This window comes from Babesia microti, chromosome I (assembly GCF_000691945.2).
Source record: "Babesia microti strain RI chromosome I, complete genome".
NCBI lineage: Eukaryota > Apicomplexa > Aconoidasida > Piroplasmida > Babesiidae > Babesia > Babesia microti.
This window is the reverse complement of record NC_027205.1, coordinates 727,992-743,738: the sequence shown is the minus strand read 5'-3', so window position 1 is coordinate 743,738 and position 15,747 is coordinate 727,992. Positions and strand designations below refer to the sequence as shown.

At 41.5% G+C, this 15,747-nt stretch overlaps 9 protein-coding genes across 9 annotated transcripts; 4 read left to right on the top strand and 5 right to left on the bottom strand.

Moving 5' to 3' along the window:
• Nucleotides 1–4: 4 nt before the first annotated feature.
• On the top strand, nucleotides 5–1,011 carry BMR1_01G02030 (Protein of unknown function (DUF1749); the record flags this gene model as incomplete). Its single annotated transcript, XM_021482854.1, has 7 exons — nucleotides 5–170; nucleotides 191–261; nucleotides 282–503; nucleotides 524–627; nucleotides 650–769; nucleotides 790–864; nucleotides 885–1,011. The coding sequence occupies 7 exons, from the start codon at nucleotides 5–7 to the stop codon at nucleotides 1,009–1,011; spliced, it is 885 nt and encodes a 294-aa protein (XP_021337450.1).
• On the bottom strand, nucleotides 1,111–1,549 carry BMR1_01G02025 (Nuclear transport factor 2; the record flags this gene model as incomplete). Its single annotated transcript, XM_012792018.1, has 4 exons — nucleotides 1,111–1,145; nucleotides 1,169–1,249; nucleotides 1,271–1,446; nucleotides 1,467–1,549. The coding sequence occupies 4 exons, from the start codon at nucleotides 1,547–1,549 to the stop codon at nucleotides 1,111–1,113; spliced, it is 375 nt and encodes a 124-aa protein (XP_012647472.1).
• Nucleotides 1,675–2,308, top strand: BMR1_01G02020 (Cyclophilin type peptidyl-prolyl cis-trans isomerase/CLD; the record flags this gene model as incomplete). Its single annotated transcript, XM_012792017.1, has 3 exons — nucleotides 1,675–1,965; nucleotides 1,986–2,103; nucleotides 2,124–2,308. 3 exons carry the CDS (start codon nucleotides 1,675–1,677, stop codon nucleotides 2,306–2,308), a joined length of 594 nt encoding a protein of 197 aa, XP_012647471.1.
• Nucleotides 2,309–2,503: 195 nt separating this feature from the next.
• On the bottom strand, nucleotides 2,504–3,958 carry BMR1_01G02015 (Protein kinase domain; the record flags this gene model as incomplete). The annotated part of the gene is made up of 1 exon (XM_012792016.1): nucleotides 2,504–3,958. One exon carries the CDS (start codon nucleotides 3,956–3,958, stop codon nucleotides 2,504–2,506), a length of 1,455 nt encoding a protein of 484 aa, XP_012647470.1.
• A 330-nt stretch (nucleotides 3,959–4,288) lies between these two features.
• Nucleotides 4,289–5,728, top strand: BMR1_01G02010 (mannose-6-phosphate isomerase; the record flags this gene model as incomplete). Its single annotated transcript, XM_012792015.1, has 1 exon — nucleotides 4,289–5,728. The coding sequence occupies one exon, from the start codon at nucleotides 4,289–4,291 to the stop codon at nucleotides 5,726–5,728; it is 1,440 nt and encodes a 479-aa protein (XP_012647469.1).
• A 107-nt stretch (nucleotides 5,729–5,835) lies between these two features.
• On the bottom strand, nucleotides 5,836–8,376 carry BMR1_01G02005 (sentrin-specific protease 2, putative (SENP2); the record flags this gene model as incomplete). The annotated part of the gene is made up of 6 exons (XM_021482853.1): nucleotides 5,836–5,953; nucleotides 6,064–6,428; nucleotides 6,503–6,586; nucleotides 6,607–7,158; nucleotides 7,181–7,293; nucleotides 7,314–8,376. 6 exons carry the CDS (start codon nucleotides 8,374–8,376, stop codon nucleotides 5,836–5,838), a joined length of 2,295 nt encoding a protein of 764 aa, XP_021337449.1.
• A 327-nt stretch (nucleotides 8,377–8,703) lies between these two features.
• BMR1_01G02000 (hypothetical protein) lies at nucleotides 8,704–9,649 on the bottom strand (the record flags this gene model as incomplete). The annotated part of the gene is given in 2 exon segments (XM_021482852.1): nucleotides 8,704–9,540; nucleotides 9,560–9,649. 2 exon segments carry the CDS (start codon nucleotides 9,647–9,649, stop codon nucleotides 8,704–8,706), a joined length of 927 nt encoding a protein of 308 aa, XP_021337448.1.
• On the top strand, nucleotides 9,746–11,054 carry BMR1_01G01995 (dihydroorotase; the record flags this gene model as incomplete). The annotated part of the gene is made up of 9 exons (XM_012792012.1): nucleotides 9,746–9,855; nucleotides 9,876–9,963; nucleotides 9,985–10,080; nucleotides 10,103–10,153; nucleotides 10,174–10,302; nucleotides 10,325–10,582; nucleotides 10,661–10,719; nucleotides 10,741–10,939; nucleotides 10,962–11,054. 9 exons carry the CDS (start codon nucleotides 9,746–9,748, stop codon nucleotides 11,052–11,054), a joined length of 1,083 nt encoding a protein of 360 aa, XP_012647466.1.
• A 1,210-nt stretch (nucleotides 11,055–12,264) lies between these two features.
• Nucleotides 12,265–15,573, bottom strand: BMR1_01G01990 (glutamate dehydrogenase; the record flags this gene model as incomplete). Its single annotated transcript, XM_012792011.1, has 1 exon — nucleotides 12,265–15,573. The coding sequence occupies one exon, from the start codon at nucleotides 15,571–15,573 to the stop codon at nucleotides 12,265–12,267; it is 3,309 nt and encodes a 1,102-aa protein (XP_012647465.1).

The window sequence follows — 15,747 nt, the reverse complement described above, 5'->3', positions numbered from 1 at the left end:
AATTATGCAACTAGTAGCACCACACTTCTTCCACCCACTATCTTCTTTACAGCGTAATTTTATGTATACTCTAATTCAACCCCAAAATTGTAGAATTGGAAATGTATTTGGTCTGCTTAGACACGGCAAAAATGGTTGTATGATAGTCATAGTGCCCGGTTTTGGTGATGGTATCCGCATTCTCACCCAGGAATCTTTTCTTCTTCCTGGCAAATCGCACTAGATACAATGCTATCCTCTAAAAATTATTCCATTTTGCACGTAACACATGGTTCACTTAGTTACATCTATCTTCCACGTACTATGGCTCGGGGTTACATGGTATAGATACATCGGCAAAGCAATTGTCACAGATAATCGAGACTGTCAAATTTGATAGATTGGTTTTGGTTGGTCACTCTACCGGGGCTCAAATATCCCTGGAATTTGCTAAAAAATTAGGTTCGAAAATCACCAATCTAACATTGGTCTTGCTGGCCCCGGTTAGTGATAGGCTAGCAATAGTAATTTGACGCTTATATAGCCTCCAAATCCGCTAATAGACACTGCTAGAGAATGGAACAAGATGGGCAAAGGCGAGAAGATTTTGCCCGAATTGTTGTGGAATTGCCCAATCACAGCCAGGCGGTATAAAAGCGATGTTATTTAGGATGTTGGAACTTGTGGAAAGGGGCGGAGAAGACGACTACTTTTCACCAGACCTAGACGAGCAATACTTGAATGCCAAGTACAAAAACGTAGTATTTGATCGCGCGCTGTTTGTTTACGGGTGCGTGGGTTCCAATACAGCACGGATGATGAATATATTGGTGATTTGAATGAATATAAGAAACTGGTGAATAGGATAGCGAGAGTAACTAAAAGGTAACAAATGCGTCACTTAGAAATGTGGAAATTAGTTTAGTTGTAGGTAAAGTTGAAGTGATTGTAGGAGATCACTACTTTAGTAACAGCAGTAGCAATCTAGTAGAGGTGATAACGCAATTTTTAAGCGGTAAAATAAATAATTAGCTTGATTATATCCTTTAATATAACAAACGCAGTTAGATCCGCCATGAATTTTAGTTTGTTTGTAATATTGGTTAGTAGGTCTATACATGACGATTGCATTCAGCCAATACAGAGTCTAAACACATCATTGAGGACTAGGTTATAATAACCAGCTTACGGATGTAACTAGACCCTGAGGGGAGGAGGTGGAAAGTGCGTGAAAATCTCATTGGAGGATTCTGTTCAATTTGTAAATCGCCTAAATAAAATCAGACCCAACCAATGATAACGCAAATTACGCCGTTGTTTAGTGATGGTTGGCAATCGCAAGAAATTATGTTAAATTTTGAGAGAGGTGTGGATTCCAGCTTCTCCATAATCTGTACCTGCCCTTTGTACATGTTATTTTCAAAAGTTAACATACTGTCAGCACAGTAAAAACGAGCCAATTCTTTTCTAATTCATGGGTGTCTAACCTGTTGGTTTCCATGAATTGGTGGTAGGTACGAGAAAACTCCAGTCCCACCTCATTGAATCGGGGATTCAATTGTACGGCCATTTTTGCCACTTTGCACAGTTTGTAGTCTACGTGTTAATCAACTATCGCAACTTGTGGTTGGTGGGGGTTGGTGTACTGGTATCTGTGTAGGGCAACCACATTAATGCCTGTTTGATTAATACGACATGGGCTGCAGATCTGTAGTTTTTTCTATTGCCGTGCAATTTTTCCTTTTTAAAATTGCATTGGCTCACCATCACTCAGACAACACACAACATATTACCAATAGTGTGACTGTGAAAGTGTCTAGCGACGGAGAAAACATAGGTGAATTCAAATTAGGATTGTATGGAAAACTGCTTCCAAAAACCGTAGAAAACTTTCTCGCATTCTGCAAAGGAACCAAAATAAATGGGACCTACTACTCGTACAAAAATAACGCATTCCATAGAATTATCCCTAACTTCATGATACAGGTACACCACCACCCATACAGGGCGGAGACATCGTCAACGGCGATGGCACGGGATCGGTATCCATACATGGCAAGAAGTTTGACGATGAAAATTTTACCATCAAACACCAGCCCTTCGTCATAGCTATGGCGAACTCTGGTACGCCCCAGCTCACCCAGGCCCAAACACCAATGGATCCCAGTTTTATATTACAACTACTCACACCCCCTGGCTGGACGGCAAGCATGTCGTATTTGGTGAGGTTACTGCTGGAAAAGAAGTCATTCAAAAGATAGAAAGTGCCGGTAGCAACTCTGGCAGGCCTACAAAAAAAATAGTCATCACCGCCATTTCTCTGCACTAGTTTCAATTTTAGCGCACCATGTCTCATCGCCCTACCGGTAGCGATTACTGTTAGTACGAATAACACTATGCGCATGCGCAATGCGTTAGGACCTAACACGACAGGCTTACATAATTAGTAGATTAGTGATGATGATAAGTACGATCGAACGTCCCATTAGGAGGGTAGGGTAGGGGGAGGAGGGGGGACATGCGATCAGGGTGCTGCCCTTACGAAGGGGTGGTCCAGCAGTGCCCCGGGGTCGGGTCTCTTGGTGGGGTCCAGCGCCATCAGCCTGGTCAACAAGTCGTGAAACTCGTCCAGCGTCTGGTCGCCGCAGCCCTCCGGCCTAGCTAGCCGGAGGAGCGTCCGCAGGCACGATTTTTGGGGTCTGGCCAGCCTTCCGGCGGAAGAGCCGTACAATTCTATCACACACCCGTCGGAGATGAAGAAGGAGCAGTCCCCCAAAAGGACGGTGGAGGCGCTGGCCATGTACTGCGGTATATCGCCCAGCAGGGAGATGATAGACGACACCAGCGTTGCGTTGTTGTCGCTGGGAAACAAAAGCCTACCAACCCACAGCTCAGCCAGCATGGCACCCAGGGACCAAAGGTCGGCCTTGGTGTCGTAGGGGAGGCCCAGGGCCATCTCCGGCGCCCGATAAGGCCGGCTCTGTTGATAACAATTAACATCCTCACAAATAAAGTGGGAAGAACCAAAATCTATCAATTTTACGCTACATTTGCCATTACGACAGCATGCCAATACGTTTTCTGGTTTTATATCGCCGTGGAATAGACCCAAATCCTGCAGCTTGGCCAATGCGATCAGCAGGGATCTAGCCGCAATAGAAATACCCTCTATGCTAAGGGCAGAAGGGCCACCACCCTCTGAGACGCGTCCAATAAGCCCACAATCGTGGTTTGGCGTGGCTCGCCCAGAATACAGCTCGTACAAGTTTGGTCCCAAAAGCTCGGCAACCATGAATACACGGCCACGGTAGAAAAAAAAGTCAAGCATTTCCAACATGTATTCGTCGCATTTGCAAGCGGCAGCCATCAATTTCAACGCCTGTATTTCGGCAAGGGATAGTGCAACAGAATCTCGGCATTGTAGCGACACCTTGACGCAAACCTTTGCGCCAGAGTCCAGTGATTTAGCAACAAATACAACAGAATGAGCTGCCTGTCCGATTAGCGATCCAATTTGGTAGTTATCTATAACTATCGAACCTTCCCCAATTGTATTGTCATCTATATCTTGGTATCCCATCTGCAAGGGGTCGAGGACTATCCTTAGCTGCAGGGCGCCGCAGGCGCCGACATTTTTAGCCCTAAGCACCTCTTTCTGGTGCAGCCTAAATGATCGAGTGTCGCCGCCAAAGTATCTGGCATTCCAATCTCCGCTTTCAAAATCACTAGAGCACACCGAAAGGGGAGGTACAAATGAATCAAAGGATGGGCTAGTGCCAAATCTGGGGCTTTGGCGCTCAGCAGTGTCATCAATGTCAAAGCTATAAAGAACAGATTCCTGTTTCAGCCGCTCAATGTCACGATATAACGCTGTCCCAGCCGGGGGATTGGCCAGTGACATAAAATGACGCAGCTCGCGATTGCCAATCTCCTGCAACACGAAACAGGGCCAAGGCCAAGGCCTGGATCTGAATGTCATGTTGCGCCTATAAGCGCTTTAGCCCCTGCGAGCTCGATAAAAGAGTCGTTAACCGGTGGCGGGTGGACATCGCCAGTCACACATTTCACCCCCTACAGTAACACCATACTACTATCAATGGTACTGGCCCTGCCATCACAGGTCCCTCAACCCGTTCGTGACAATAACAATATATGCGCAATTGCATGAAGTTCCGCATTTGATTAAAGTAACATACACGGACAGATATAAGGACTGTCTGTAAATATATAATCAAAAATTTGCATTCAAAAATTTGCATCCAAAAACTTGCATTCAAAATACCCAGTAAATCATCGAGTAAGACTGATAATGGCTACATCTAGCTGCGAAGATGCGTCAAATGACAGCGTCAATATATATCCCACTGGATTCATACTCCTTAAACCCGTAGTCCATCACTACCCCTGGGGAGTAACGGGTGAGACATCCCTCGTCTACAGGCTCTACAGCCAGTTCATGGACGCGAACTCTGCCTCGTCGACTCCACCTACCCTGGAGGACAGGTACGCCGAGCTCTGGCTTGGTACCCATACTAGAGGCCCTTCAACTGTCGTTTCCCCGCAGGGCGACGAGCCACTCTCGGCACACCTCAAGAGGCTCCAGTCTCTCTCTCCGAGAGATGGCAAGGAATCCGAGTATCTCGGCTTCTTGCTTAAGGTCCTGGCCATAGACAAGCCACTTTCCATTCAGCTTCATCCAGATGCGGCCATATCATCGCAGTTGCTGATTGCGGGGCACGCGTCAATAACTGATAACCGAGAAAAGGCCGAAGTTTGCATCGCGCTCACGCAGTTCGAGGCACTTTACTCATTGAAGTGGCTTAAGGAGATAGTTTCTGAGGCACAGCAGGTGCCGGAGTTTGGAGAGTTTCTTAAGGCCTCTGGATGTGGCGACATTTTGGCCATTACGGATTTTTCGGATTCTAAAGAGTGTTATAGGCAAACGATTCGTATTGTACAGTGTATTTTAGGTTCAGAGAACAGCGGTGATGAGTTGTTAGCCCAGTTGACCTCAAGACTAGAGCACGCAGCTGATGTGGGTTCGAGTCTGAGCGCGTGCGAAGAACTGCTTTTGCGTTTGCACCAATCATTTCCTAACGATTCAGGCATATGGTTCGGACTGATTATGAACTACGTAAGGATTGAACCGGGAAACGCGCTCTTTGTCCCCCCAAATACGATTCACTCTTACATATCAGGTACCTGTGTAGAGTGCATGGCAAGTTCTGATAATGTTATTCGTGGAGGCCTCACAAGGAAGCATACAGATCACAAGGCCGTATTACAGTGCCTGAACCGCACGTTTAATACTCATTCTGTTTCTTTTATTGATCCAGTTCCAGTAGACAAGGAGCAATTTATCGTACTATACGAGGTGCCCCACATTTCCTGTAATTTTTCTGTGGCCCGGATTTGCGTACCACCTGGGGAAAGGGTCGAATATGTCCCCAAATCTCAGAGTAAATGTGCCATTGCAATTGTCATTGCCTCCAATCCTAGCGTGGAATTTTCTGCGGTTCCTATTAGCCCCAGGACAACCTCCCCCACCGCCGCCGATGAGCGTTACGGGACTTTACTCGCACCCAAATTGGGTACAGCGTTACTTATCTACCCTGGAACATCAATCCGTGTCTACAATGGTCACAACGCTTCCATTTGTGGGGATTCCACTGTGCCCGAAACGTTTATGTTGCCAGACGTCAGCGCCTGGTTCGTAATGTTTATCGCATACTCTAAGGGCTGCACGTGAAGGCGTTGACTAGGAGGCAGTAATTAATTCTAGATCCGAATCTTATACGCAGTATTAGTAATAGTCGGAGGGCGCGGTGCTACACGTAGGATGTGTGTGTACAATTATTAACTGGAAACATAGTTGCTGGTCAGCTTGCCAACGAGAAATTCAATACACTCGTCATCGCTAGCCCAGCTTGGGTTTTTCTTCATGTAGTTGAGCATTTCTATCAACGTATTGCGCCTGCGTTAGAGTTAAAATATTTACATTAGAATAAATATGTAAATTGAATAAATATGTACATTAGAATAAATATTTACATTAGAATAAAAAATGATAAACGGTTGGGGTACCTTTGGGAAATATATTCCTGGGTGAACCATGTGCGTTTGGCAATGTCTATACAGGTGCATCCCTTCATGGCAGGGGCAGGCTGTAGCTTTTTCTCGAGCAAAGAAGAAAAGTATCCCCTACAGACCTTGCAGCAGGGGACGAGCTTGAGCCTAGTGGATATGTCCTGAGACGGCGAGAGGAGTTGCAGCTCAATGACCTGTGGGTTTAGGGCTAGGTAAATTATGTACTCAAGCAGGAAGATCCCGCAGTCATAACCGTTCTGTTGTTTGGGAATGTCCACAATGTGTGTGTATTGCCAAAAATGCTTGGATCGACAAAAGTCGAACTGATCCATGGCAAATTCTTTCCTCCTCGATTGAAATTCCTGAGTAAGGTTCTGATAATAGGATTGATAAGGATTGATGAATTGCATGCATCAAGATTTTCGATAGGACTTACATAGTAGAGGTGGTCCCTGAGCTGCATCAGCGTCTTCGAATTGAGGTAAGAGCCCTCTAGAGAATCCAAATAAATCATTGCCGCCTGCCTGACTGTGGAAATACCTTTTCGATTTTCTTGAGCTGGTGCGTGTGCTGCTTATGGACGGCATGGTATGGCTCGTCGTCACTGTTTACCGAAATGCAATCCCCAGGCAAATCATTTTCAAACGTCTTGTGCCTAAAGTAGTTGTAGCACCAACTTTTATGCCTCTTGGAGCATTGTATATCGTATTCTGATGTCAGGTCGGAGATTGTATCTGGACATAGGTACGTTGGCCCATCTGGGGAAGGTATTTCTGCCCCTTCAAAGTCGAAACAAGCCACAGGAGCTGCCGGTCCTCCGCAGGCCTCTTTATCCGAGTCTATCATCGCGTGGGCCTGTTGCAAATGACGTATCGCCTTGTAGGGGTGGCAAACAATGGCGAGAGACCAGTGAGTGCCGTGTAGATTAACCGGTACAAAAATGTATTTTTTGTATGGCATAGGCCTTTTAGCGTTCTTTAGCCAGCGACGGGTATCGTTATATGCCTCCTTAGTTGACTTGTACTGAGAAAGCTTCTTAAGGAAAAAGCAATTCATTATGTGCCAATCATGCCGCTGTCTTTCGCACATAACCTGGGTTAAATATACTGCATACGTAATTATAAATAAACTGTACGAAAAAGTCAATTATTGAGTCGTCCAAATACGACGTGGGTTCGAATCTGGCCAGGCAGCAATCGTCCAAGTACGTGTTGTTTATTATCCAGCCTGAGTTAGTAGCAAAGTACCAGGAACAGCCTTAACCGACGGGCAAATAACGGGTGGTTTGCCGCGAAACTGGTAAAATGAACCTTCCTTGGCGCTCAATAGAAAAAAGGCCCGTAAAACATTGTTCTTTATCTCTCCGTAGTCCTTGAAGGTTCGACCGCGGCAGAGGCTTAAAACCCACTTTAACTGCCTATCCTGTATTTCGGCCCCCATCGATTCATCTACAAGCTTCACGTTCTTACTCATAGTGCGGATTTGGTCAAATATTTCGTCGGTATCGTGTATGGCCAGGAACAGAAGACCGTCAGAGCTGAAGTAGTCCCCGTTCCTTAGATTCAATACCGTATTTTGTGAGAAACGGATGTATAATGGCCTGCTGTTCTCCCGCTTAAGCTCCATCGCTATCTTTACTATGTCAATTGATGTCCACATCGTCGTTGTGAGATCCATATTACCGACTATATCGTCAATACTTTTCCCTATAAACTCCCTATTATTGGCCACATTTTGTACCCATCTGAAGGAGAACTTGCGCTTTTGGGTGTCAAATATTAGGCAGATTGGAGTATCTACAAATATACTTCGAGAACTGGATAGTGCAGCCACACATCGTATTTTATAAAAAATGAATGGCGATGAGTCACTTGAGGTTGGTTGTGCCGCGTCGCTATCTGAATCAGATAGTACTATTTCTATCACTTTATCTTCGATTTTCTCCTCATTCTTCCCCACCTCTTGCATCCTGTGTTCAGTCACTTTGGCTAGCTCGGATTCGGATTCCGAGTCTGATACATGTATAATGTCATCATCTAATACCTCCCTTTTAACTCTTATCTCGGGTTTCCCTGTCTCTAGTCCAGACGCTGGTTCTATATTCGATCTGGAAGAGGAGGTGTAGTAGGCTGACTCCTTCTTTATTGGAGTGTATACGAATTGGGGACGGTGCTCTAGTTCGAATACCGGAATGTCCTCAACCTTGAAAAGCTCCCGGTCGTCTTTGTCGCCCATTCCCAAATTGCTCAACGACTTTGGCATGTGGGCGCTCAGAGAAAAATTAAATTTGGCGAAACAGTCGTTAGACATTTTCCGCCCCGCGCCCCGGCGCGACACCCAACTGGTTGCCTCATAAGGCCACTGCCCTCATTGTTCATATATTCTCTCGTTATTATAGTCACTTCCCAGTGCATAACGCCAATAACCCCTCTACAACACTTATATATGTTCTAGTTACCAAACTTGTTCACCAGTTCATAGTACTGATAAAAATCTACTACATAATGCATAACATTCAAATCAGCCTAACGGCCACTAATCTGTAATTAACTATTAGTTTATAACTACGCCATGTCGCTGCATTTTGTGCGGCTATCTTGTACAAATTCGTGTTACTTGACGTAGGTGGCTATTATGTCATCGTAAAGCTATATAAACAGCGCCGCTCAAGTCTAGAAGACCAGCGCCATTTAGCCTAACTACAAACCCCAAATCTGATAAACTCCTGATGAATCCACCCAAATTAACTTCATCGCTGCCTGTTATATCATTTGCGCTGCATCCACTTTCGCCAGCTATCTGCAAATATAATTTACTGAATTCGTCTACGCGTATTATTGGTAGTTGAAACGCGTCCTTAACCATGTCCTTTGACAAGTTCTTTATAGAGTATAGGTGAACTGCGATCTCGTCGGCAATGCGCTGGAAGGCCTTGACTGTTAATCCTCCAAGCCCTTTAAATTGACAATCCAGCCCTATTATCGCGCCGCCAGTACCCAATTTGCCCCTATCCAACGCTTTAAAGCCATGAGATCCGTGTACGTAAACTCCTGTAAACCGCTTTGGCCTGTTACCGTCATTTTTAACGGAATCATTGGGGCTGGGATTGTGTATGATGAACGAATCGCTGAGATGGGTTTGCTCTTTGAGTGTCAATGATGCCATTTTAAGCAGTCTATGCACTTCATCATGCATTGCCTTTACACCCTCATTTTGGTGGTGGTATATTCTACCAGTCATCCATTTTGCTCCAATTTGTTTGCTGTGTTCATTGCATAAGGTGTGTCCAATTTTTGCCGAAATGTCATATATAGTTTGGCTTCTGGCAGCAAAATCTGTCGTACATTTCACGCTAAACAAACCAAAAGTATTGTTGCTGTTGTAACTGAAAATTACTCCGTTGTTTAAAGATTTTGTCAGTGGTTCAAATTCTTGTCCACATCTCTCCAGGTAAGTTAGTGACTCGGAAATGCTCTAAATTAATACAAATCACCCCCCCATACTTGTCAAAAGCTTCCTTGCACAATTTGAAGGGCAGTCCTGTCAATTTGCGCAGCTTTACTATACCATCCACCCTAGCCATCACCGTTCATGCCCACACATATGGCTAGGCTGTATATAGGGCTATAACTGGCAACCTTTGTATGTTCTCTGGACGCTTGTAAACCCTATGGAAAATATGACTAGTGATGAATCTGAGATAAAACTAGTGTTTTTCGATGACCTTCACTGTCATTTGCGTGAATCAAGTCAATCGGTTGTTGCCAAATCCATAAATTCCGGGGGGAGGTATGGAAAACATAACCCAGCGATCGAGTTTTAGTTATGCCAAATCTAAGATCACCCATAGTTACATGTGACCAGGCGCTGCTCTATCACAATTTCCTTTTAGATATTGTATCCCATAATATTATATAGAATCCACATGTAGATTATCTAATGACTCTATACTTGAATCAGGATATTAGTATATCTGATTTGGAGATGAATGCGGCTAGGTCTCACGTGCAGGGGGTCAATTACTTCATTTACTTAGATTAAATGCTACCCAAAGGGGGTAACCACTAACTCAAGTTTTGGGTTTAAGGTAGTAGATTGTATAGCTAGTGTTTTCAAGATTATTATCCACTTTTCAATGCCATGGAAAAGCTCTCATTGTCTCTACACATTCACTGTGAAACAATTGACTCAAATCCGCTGTTTTCTGAGCAAAATTTTATCCCACAACTACACCAAGTGAGACTCATAGGTTATACAGATTTGTAACAAATTCTCTAATCTGAAAATTGTGGCAGAGCATGTGACAAGCAAAGAACTGGTGGATTTTGTAAAAAATACCCCAAACATTGCAGCTTCAGTCACAATCCATCACTTAGAACTGCTTGCTAGTGATGTAATATCTCAAATGGGCCATGAAAACACCACAGCAGATGACTTGTGCAACCACATAACAAATCCGCATTATTATTGTAAACCAATGCCAAAGACTTTTTCCGATAGGCAGGCTATTTTGGATGTAAGCTTGTGCCAAAATATGTTATGTGCTACATAACCAATATCGATGTGTTTATATATCAAATAAGTGTTTATTTAGGTCATCACTAGCGGACATCCTAGATTCTACTTTGGCTCCGATTCAGCCCCTCATAAAATGTGAGGCACTCGATCATTTAGAAATGATAAACTTAGCAATAATCCTCCTGCTGGAATATTCACCCAACCATATCTGGCACTATATTTGGCTGATATATTTTCAAGGTTAAATTGCCTGGATAAACTACAGCCGTTCGTCTCACAATATGGCAAAGATTATCTACTATTACCAGAAATTGACAATCGCAGACATCTTACACTGATTAAACAGGATTTTAAGGTATAGAATTTGATGATCTTAGATACCAGAGCTGGAATTTGACATGTTTAGACCATACAAAGCAGGGCAATATGTCTCCTATTCAATCAAACAAAATGATTCTTTAAACAATTAATTTAAATTTAATCATTTAATTTTTTGGACTTTTTATACAAATTTCATTAAATACATTGTACCGACTATATTTCTTTACAAATCCGTGAGTAAGTGTAATTCTTCAGCAGTGATGTACTGTATCGTGGCAAAATTGCTTTCTGCTTAAATAACTTGTTTATTATAGGATCTTCATTAATACAGATAAAATCCTATAGTATAATGTAATTAGCCGTAAATTGATGTCAGTTGTGCATATATTATGTATGATTGAATTTTAAACATTATTATATTGAATGACGAAATTTATGTCCACTAAATATAATAGGGGCTATATTAATAAATGCTAGCATCTTGATTAAAATTGTTGATGATAACCATTAGATAATGTTATATTTCATTTATGTAACAAATGTTTAGTATGGAATTGAATCCTTAAACTATTGGTATGCGAGTATGATACGTTTCAATATATTCTACTATATTGTAAAAAATTATGTTATAAATAACTTTTTAAAATGTTATATTAATACAATACGATTGACCAATGAAATGAAGGAGTATTTAATGATTTTCGTAATGTAATCATGTCCTTTTAAATCAAAATAATCAGTCAAGCAATGTAAATTGGTTTACAGATTAATAGTATATTGATAATATTACTAACCTAGTATGTATAAATGGAGGCATTAAATTATTCTCTGCGTGTATATACTCCAGACGCAATTTGTAGTTATATACATATTACATGTTTAGCAATTACAAATTGAATTATCTGCATTTACAAATAATTGCTTCTGTTCATTCTCAATGAGGTTATGAAATTGATTCAAATGAATAATTTAACTATTTTATCTCTAAACTATATGCAAAAAATTATTTACATACATATCAATTGACTATCCAGTACTAGTATTTATCTATATTAAGTATTTATTGATAATCTAATTAATCATTATGTGTAAGACTATTTTAAAAAATCAATTTACGGAAAAAATTCGATTTACAATGATAATTATTATAACAATATGATTTTATAAATAAATAGTAACTGATATAGATAATAATTGTTCACATATACGTTACTCTAAATGTTAGTCTAATAATCATTTTTGATTAGTTATTAATTTCAATTGCAGATGATTTATTAGTTAGAAATTAGTGTATAATTACCTTTAACATGTGTTTAAAATATGTTTATTGCACAAATTTAGAATCTAACATCATTAGTATCAAAATGGTTGATTGGAATTGACCTTTTTATTCACTACGGTATGTTCGTCCTTCAACACTGCAATGTACTCATGGAAGGCGAAAACTGAAGTATCTTCAGCGAATTTTTGCGAATAATAAAAGTTAGAAGCAATATACGATGCAAAAATCGCCCTCAAATATCTATCAGGAACTCTCTCTTTTATAGTTTCCAGATCCACCAATGTGAAGATACTTTTTGGTATTGCCTTATTCAGTACTATATCAACCAATTTGCTATTGCTAAACAGCGTGTCCGATTCTACTATGGACTTTTTGAGGTTAATTATCTTGCTAGATAAAATATCTGTTAGATCGCACCGAGGTCTACCTGTCCTCAGTCCCTCACTCCACAAGACGTTAAATTCCTTACGGGCGTTTTCACGTATAATATTTAAAATTTCGTTTATGTACTTGACCCTAAATGGATTTGCCTCATCCGATTTACCCTTAGCATGGCTGTGACAATTTTCCAGTGTGTCACATAGGTGTTTGGCATAAAGTTCATCGTCTAACACCATAGCTGCCAATACTTCATATGAAGAACTAGTTACACCCCCTTTGTTTGTAGATGCATCTTTAAACAGTATTATTCCCTTCCTTTCAAGTATCCTTCGGGCATCCTGGGTGATAAACACATTTGCCCCTTCCACTATATACTTGTAGACAGATTTGCCAGTAGAAGAGTTAAACAGGCGGTGGACATTGAATGGTGTTATTGAACTTGGCCTACCACCACAGGGGTTGAACAAAGCTGCACCGCCACCCCCTCCCAAATGGAATTCATCCCTAAACTGACTACCCCGCTTTACAACAGTACCATCAGGGAGTTTTAGATCAATTGCGTCTTCAGGTACCATGAAACCATCTTTTGATAACAAATTCTCGTTATACATAATAGCACAAGTGGGTTTGCCCTCAATTCTGAGTTGCACTAGTCGTCTTAGCTCTTCAATATTCAAGCCATTAGGATCGTGAAGAACGCCTGATTTGTCGACTATTGTAAGTGTTTTTGTTTTTGAGGCTAGCACTGCATTACTACCCAAATCGCCATCAGGACCGCCTGTAAGAAATCTGGTAACCTGATTAGCTTCTAGGTTGCATTTAAGAAACAATTCATCCACAAATGCCTCAATTGATGCAGTAGTCATCCCGTAAATGTCGTGAGGAATACCGCCCATCTCGGGCGATTTACCAGTAGTAAATCCCCTCCAGTACCTGCAACCTCTATGCTTGGCATGGTTTGCCGCCCAATCCATCAATCTTCCCGTACCCGTATGCTCATCTGGACCCAAAAAATAAATCTCCTCCTTATTTAATCTGTCTACCATGTGATCTGGGTCAGGTAACATAATGTCAAGCATTCCATCGACGTAGCACATGAATGAGGCCCTGGTATACATCTCAGCTTCTGCCTTAGTTGATAGTTTGTTTAGTAGTATAACACCTTTGCTACCACCCTCAGGTATATCCTTATTTTTCAAACTTTGAGTATAAGATAGGTTATAGGCCTCGTCAAATACCTGGAATTTGTTCCTGGAATATGCTTCCTGTGAAAATGATTGCACAATACGAACGCCACCACGAGCAATTTCCGAGAATTTGATGTGAAAGCCCACAAAATGAGGACCCACAACCAACAATATTGAATAAGGTCGCTGAGGATAATCATTTTTAGACAAAATAGAAGGGTCAAATCGAAAACATAGGCTCAATTTATCTGGTAAAAAGAAATTTGTCCTGAGTGTTAACCAGTTGAAACGGAGGAAAAACATGAAAATGTTACAGTGTTCCTGATCATCAATCTGCTTAATCTGGTGAAACAATTGACTCTCAGACAAATCATTTGCCGTGTAATCAATGTTACTTGAATGCAATCCAGGCTCATCAGCCTCCTCATTTAGAGTACCAATGGCACCCTTGTTAATTTGATCCAAAAACATTTCATCAAGCGTAGTATTTCCCGTAGCATTGTTGGGGTAGTTACTAGTACTTATATCCAATTCTTGCTCTGGTGTTTTGAAAGGCTTAGTCACCTTGCAATGCAATGATTTGAATTCTGAAAATAATTTGCGTACAAGTTCGAGATTTTTTGACACCGCAGAATATATTTGATGTGCTGTGTATGGTTGTACTTTGAGTTTTGATCTGATTTCGTAGAGTTCAGATGGGGAAATCTGTTGTGTCTTGGCAAAATTTTCAATTGTAGCAACGTACGGGCCAGCACTGCCACTGAAATGTTCGATAAACTTTGAAACACAGTATGTATATACCACCTGTTGCATTGTTAAACACCTGTCTAGTATTAAATTTGTGAAATTCGATTGGGGTATGATACAGCTCAATTTTAATGATTCTACTAGCTGTTCAGTGCGTACTGACAGTGGAGTTTCCGGGGCGGTAAGCTGTGTTGGTGGGAGACTTGAGATAAATGCAGTGAGAATACACACATTATTACTGAGCGGGTCAAAATATTTACTCTTAGAATAACATCCATGTAGTGTTATGCAGTCGCCAATGCGAGAGTAAAAGTCGTCATGCATATATTCGCGCCTAAAAGCCACATCAATTCTATATACGTTATATTGTCTGGGCTCCGTTGATATTACCAAACCTAGGCCCGTGCTAGATTCGACTAACTGCTTGTTTAACTTGTAAAATATTGATTCAGTGATACTGTTTTTCTTGTTCTCATAGAATCCAACATCCAATAGTTTACTTAAATCTGTTTCCCTGGGGTCCGGGTCAGTGCAGGCGTATACGGGTTTTTGCAGAAAGTATGTTTTAAGTCTTTCAAATACGTTATGAGGTTCGTCAAATATCGAATTCACACTCCTAAAACACTGCATACGCCACAAAGGCTTGCTGGTGTTGTTGAGCCTGAAGTGTTTGGTCTCAATTGACCGTTCGACCATGTAATTTTGTGAAGATTTCCTATTTAGCAATGAAGTCCTTGCTATTATAAATGTGAAGTCATCTGACACCTGTTCTATCACTGGGAAGTAATCGCTGCCGCTATTTTCATGTAAAATCTTTGCCGTCATAACAGAGATCATGTTGTGGGCTATAACTGCTGCAGATGTTGTCTGGAAATAGTACTCATTTAATCCAAGTGTATTATAGTACTGGTGCATGATTTGATCAATCTTTTCCTCACTAAACGTCCGTAGTTTGGCCACAATCTTGCGTACCTTAGAAAATTGTTCATAATAACGCTCACTTAAGGGGGTATTGTTGAGATCATCTTCATATGTACCATAGTATCCATCGTATGATGGTATTCTTGCCATTTTTAACGATTTTCTCGGTAGTATTGTAATCGTGGACACAAGGGCAATCACGCCAGTGATACACAAATAATATTGTTATAGTGATTAGTTGGCGTATTTCCTGTGTTTACAGCATAAAAGCTGCGGGGTATTATTTTTCAAGCGAAATTACTTGATTTGTTGTTCAGTGATAAT